The following is a 4,681-nucleotide window of genomic DNA, read 5'->3' on the forward strand; positions in this document are numbered from 1 at the left end:
CCAATTAAAATAATAAGAATCATTTCATTGGCATAAAACAAAAAAAGTTTTTTAAATTCTTGATTCATTTTGCTAACATAAAAAATCTCTTTTCATATTAAAATATAAAAATTATCTACTTCTTTCTCGGATAAATTAAAAAAAATCAAATGAAATCATAAATTTATATCTATCTAAAGAAACCTTACCCATTAGAGAAACTGAGATGGCTTCAATATTATATTTAGGAAATTAATTAAATCATAAATTGTTCAAATAAATAAGAAAAAGGATAATTTAAGTATTTAACAAATTTTAAACAGCTGATTGAGAACGGAATTCTAACGGAGGGGGTATTTTTCAATGTAAAAGTCGCAAATGCAAAGCTCGGAACTCGGATACTATTTGTCACTAACCCCGTAGTAGGGGTGCATTTGTAATTTACACTAAAATTTCAAATACAGAGGTTCTTAACTAAGTGGCCGATTTTGACGGTCACGATAAACCGTAGCGTAAATTAGGTGTTAAAAGTCGGTTATCTGTTGCCTGTTGGTTATTTAAACCCCAAACCCTCCTCTCATTGACTTATTCTTTATTCACATCTCTCTCGTTCTCGCGTTAGGGTTTCGTGTTCCGTTTCGGCTGGAGAAAAGAAGTATGTTTTAGGGTTTGTTATGTGTTCTAAATATTTTCTTCTGCTTCTGTTATCTTCCTTTACTGTTTCTTTTTTAGTTTCAGACGAGGTTAGGCATAATGTTTTTCTTCTTCCTTAGATTCAATATTTGGTTAGGGTTTCTGTTTTCTCAAATCTTATCTATTTATCGCTTCTCTCTATTTCTTTTTCTTTCCTTCTTTGAAGATCCTTCTCTCATAATGGGATTTTGATTCTAGGGTTCTAAAGCGATTAGGGTTTTGCTTTTACATTAATATTTGGTTTTCGCTTTTTATTTTGCACTGTAGGGTTTCTCAAAGGGTTTTTAGGGGAGATTGCGACGATGAGGCCGGTGTTCTGTGGTAATTTCGAGTACGAGACTCGCCAGTCTGATCTAGAGCGCCTGTTCTCTAAATACGGAAGGGTCGAGCGCGTGGATATGAAATCCGGTAAATTCAGTCTGTTCTTTGCTTCAGAATCGTTGTTCTCGTTTTATTGTTCCTTTTTGTTAATTGTTTGCTTGGTGCGCAAATATGAATCGCTGTGGAAGCTTGGCATTCCAAATGTCATCTTAAATTTGTATACTCGTCGATCTTAGCATATTATGTCTAAGTAAAAAATGAGATAGTGAATTGATATATGTGATTTTCTCTCTCCTTTTAATTTAATTCTTTTATGTTGTTCGGTTATGATTTTTTGGATGATAGATTTCAAGATCGCGTTCTTAATAGGTTTTATGTTAACTGTTTATTATGGACACTAGTCGAATAATTGCTGGCTATTATGGTCAGTGATTCTGGTTATAGACGGAAATCTATTCGTACGCTGACCTAATGATGATGATTAGCCACAGGCTGGAATGCCCTTTCTCGCATTAATGCTAATATGTTAGTAACTGTTTGGTTTTTGGGAATTATGATATTGTTCGATGTGGATGATTGACTACAAATGTTGTAGGTATATTCTGTAAACTTTCTGTCGGAGCTGGGCAGAAATTAAAAAGGAACATAGGAAAAAGGATTAACAGCAACGAAATTGCAGTTTCTCTGGGGAAAACATCCATATTAAATGTTTGTTTTGACGCAGGAACTACTACTAAGGGAAGCCGAGCTCCTATCTGAGCTCTGCAACTTCCGTGCAAATAACCACCTATTGGAAAGGGAACCTTCCTGCCTGCACATGAGCTCCTTCCACCCTCAAATGGCATCCTTCTTCATTTCCTTCACTCGATCATCAGTTACACACACACCCAAAATGCCCAAAGATGCCATTTCACAAGAATGGTCATAAAGGGATCTGCCAAATCAATCATGCCATGCCTATTCCTTCCATGATCATAAGGAGTCAATCAAGTCACTAATGCCATGGCCACTAGTGCTGAACACTTGCTGTCTGAATGGCGAAGCATGCTCAGCAATGACTTCTCAGTTCTGACAACTTGGATTTAAACTTTTTTGCCATCATCATGCTTTAGTTCATCATGCAAGGCCTCTCCATTATTCACATCCTTATGTTCATCAGCCTTCACATATTTGCAGGTGTTGTATTCTTCTGTTCTTACCAGGGGCATGAAATACTCATTTGGCTGTCATACCGACTCTCGGTGAAAGTAATACCCAAGGCTTGATGTTTCCACTATTCCCACTGATTTTTCTTCTTTTTTTTGCAGGTTTTGCTTTTGTTTATTTTGATGATGAACGTGATGCTGAAGATGCGATTAGGGGTCTTGATGATACTCCATTTGGTTACAGTAGGCGGAGGCTCTCAGTGGAGTGGGCAAGGGTAATTTCCCCTTCTTTCATGTTCTTCTTTGCAATTGTGTCCATAACGTTTCTTTCCATTTTAATTCTATTGTGTTTCATGCATTTTGATAGTAGCATTTTTTTATCAAATGATAGGTTATGTTTTGATTTGTTGGTTGTTAAGTTTGTCCAACGGTCACGTAGTACTGTAGTAGTTTGTTTCCTGAGAAACTTTCATATTTTCAGCAAGGTGATCGCGGAAGGCACAGAGAAGGGTCTAGGGCAATGGCGAACCAGAGGCCTACGAAGACGCTTTTTGTCATCAATTTTGATCCAATTCGCACAAGGATTCGTGACATTGAGAGGCACTTCGAACCTTATGGAAAGGTCCTTCATGTGCGTATCAGAAGGAACTTTGCCTTCGTGCAATTTGAAACACAAGAAGACGCTACAAAGGCCCTTGAGTGCACACACATGAGGTTGGTGTCTTTTGACATGTTTTGCTGGGACAATTATTCATTTACAATTGCATAAAAACAGTTTGAAAGAGAGATGGCCGGAATTTTAACGTCTCGTTAGTGTTTAAATTAACATGGTCCTCGGGCTAAATACTTGCAGCAAGATACTAGATAGGGTCGTATCAGTTGAGTATGCTCTCAGGGATGATGGTGAGCGAAGCGACAGGCGTGATAGCCCCAGAAGAGGTGGCTACGGGAGGCGTGGGGACAGTCCATATGGCCGTTCGGCAAGTCCACGTAGAGGCAGACCAAGTCCTGATTATGGGCGCGCACGTAGCCCAGCCTATGATAGGTACGACGGCCCCCATTACGAAAGGAACAGGAGTCCAGATTATGGAAGATACCGAAGGTAACTAAACCATTCACAAGTATTGAAAAGTTTTATTTCCACGAAAATTTGCCATCAAAATTTATGTCGTATGGGTGTTGATTAGGGTTTACTTTTGTTGGTTCTAGCAGCAGGTCGCCGGTCCGGAGGTCAAGGACTTGACAGAGAACCGGAGACGTCAGGTTTTGAGCTTGAGGGGGAGTTGTTTTTGAACCCAACATTCTGTCTAATATGAATGGCTTTTAAATTAGTAGGTAGGTTGATGTAAATTTTATGCTTATCTAGCTTGGTAGCCCTTCTCCCGAAACTATTGTAGTTTGTACTGGCGAATGATACTTGCAGGTTAGTGTACTTAGAATTGAGGCAAATCTTGGATCTTTTTTTATCTTTTTTTATCACATTAGTCAAGTTACCTGGGCTTTATAACGTCGTATGAATCAGAGTGGATTATAAAAGTTATAGTTTTCAGCAATGCTAATCCCACATTTGAGTTTGAGACGAAATGAACTCTCCATTAGCGTTAGTATTGTTTTCATGTATTTTGATATTTAGACGAAATGACTTGGGTGTTTTGTGTATAGTCTTTCTGTGAGGTTTTTCTCGGCTTCAACAAGCTTGGTATTTATCCGTTTGGTAGCGGTATGATCAGTGTGGTAGACCGAGTCACTTTTTGTCTTTAAAGAGAAGATCACAAGGCAATAAATTCATACAAAATAATACAAAATGTGAGGTTTTGTACTCTTTAAATTTGTATTTGTACTCCTTCCAAACTGAGCTTTTTGGGCATCTCATCCTTCTGAAAAGACTTTCTAAATTGAATTTTCATTAAACAGGATCAAGGAATGTTTAAGCCATATTAAATTACTAAAGTCTAAATCTGTAAAAGGGCCAATTTATTTATTGATTTCTTCCAGGCGAGTGCCGCAAGGCTGGCGCACTTTGGCTTCCCACCTCAAACTCAATGCCCACGTGCAGATTGCTCTTGATCAACCGATTGTCATGTAATAAAGAATCAAACGCGGTTGGATATAAAAATATTTGACTAATCTTCTTTCAGTCATGGGTGTCAAAGTTATAAATTTCTTTCAAGTTGTGTAAATTTTATAAGAGTTTTATGTGAATTTTTATCAAATTGGATTGAGGAAGTTGGAATCATATAAAGTTAATCTTATATTCTTTAATAAGGCTTACTTGATTCGGTATAAGTGCGTAAGAAAAATAAAATAAAGAATAAGAGGGAGAGTAAAGAATGAGAGAGATTGACTTTTGAGTAGGGAGAGACAACTAAGAGTGAGAAAAGTGGGGGAGATCGAAAGAAAGAGGGAGTGGGGAAAAAAAAGTGAAAATCATTTTTTTTATTTTCAAATAATCCATGTGTTCATTTTATATTAAAGTCTTATGTTGGTAAAAATCACTTAGGGGTTTTTATAATTTGAAATATAGTTGGATTATAATTTTTCAT

At 37.2% G+C, this 4,681-nt stretch overlaps 1 protein-coding gene across 4 annotated transcripts; it reads left to right on the forward strand.

The window, feature by feature from the left end:
- The first annotated feature begins 495 nt into the window (after window positions 1–495).
- Window positions 496–3,722, forward strand: LOC104594166 (serine/arginine-rich splicing factor RS31-like). Of its 4 annotated transcripts, none has more exons than XM_088900992.1 (7): window positions 565–634; window positions 940–1,080; window positions 1,718–2,169; window positions 2,301–2,413; window positions 2,620–2,852; window positions 2,992–3,240; window positions 3,348–3,722. In XM_088900992.1, the coding sequence occupies exons 3-7, from the start codon at window positions 2,112–2,114 to the stop codon at window positions 3,379–3,381; spliced, it is 687 nt and encodes a 228-aa protein (XP_088757118.1). In that variant the 5' UTR covers window positions 565–634; window positions 940–1,080; window positions 1,718–2,111; the 3' UTR covers window positions 3,382–3,722. The 4 variants fall into 4 exon arrangements, with proteins under 4 accessions (XP_010252651.1, XP_010252659.1, XP_088757118.1 ...); XM_088900993.1 differs by having other exon boundaries at window positions 3,351–3,722; XM_010254349.2 differs by lacking the exon at window positions 1,718–2,169 and having other exon boundaries at window positions 496–634.
- The last annotated feature ends 959 nt before the right edge of the window (window positions 3,723–4,681 follow it).

The sequence above is a fragment of the Nelumbo nucifera genome, chromosome 3 (assembly GCF_055504915.1).
Source record: "Nelumbo nucifera cultivar China Antique chromosome 3, China Antique-T2T, whole genome shotgun sequence".
Taxonomy (NCBI): domain Eukaryota; kingdom Viridiplantae; phylum Streptophyta; class Magnoliopsida; order Proteales; family Nelumbonaceae; genus Nelumbo; species Nelumbo nucifera.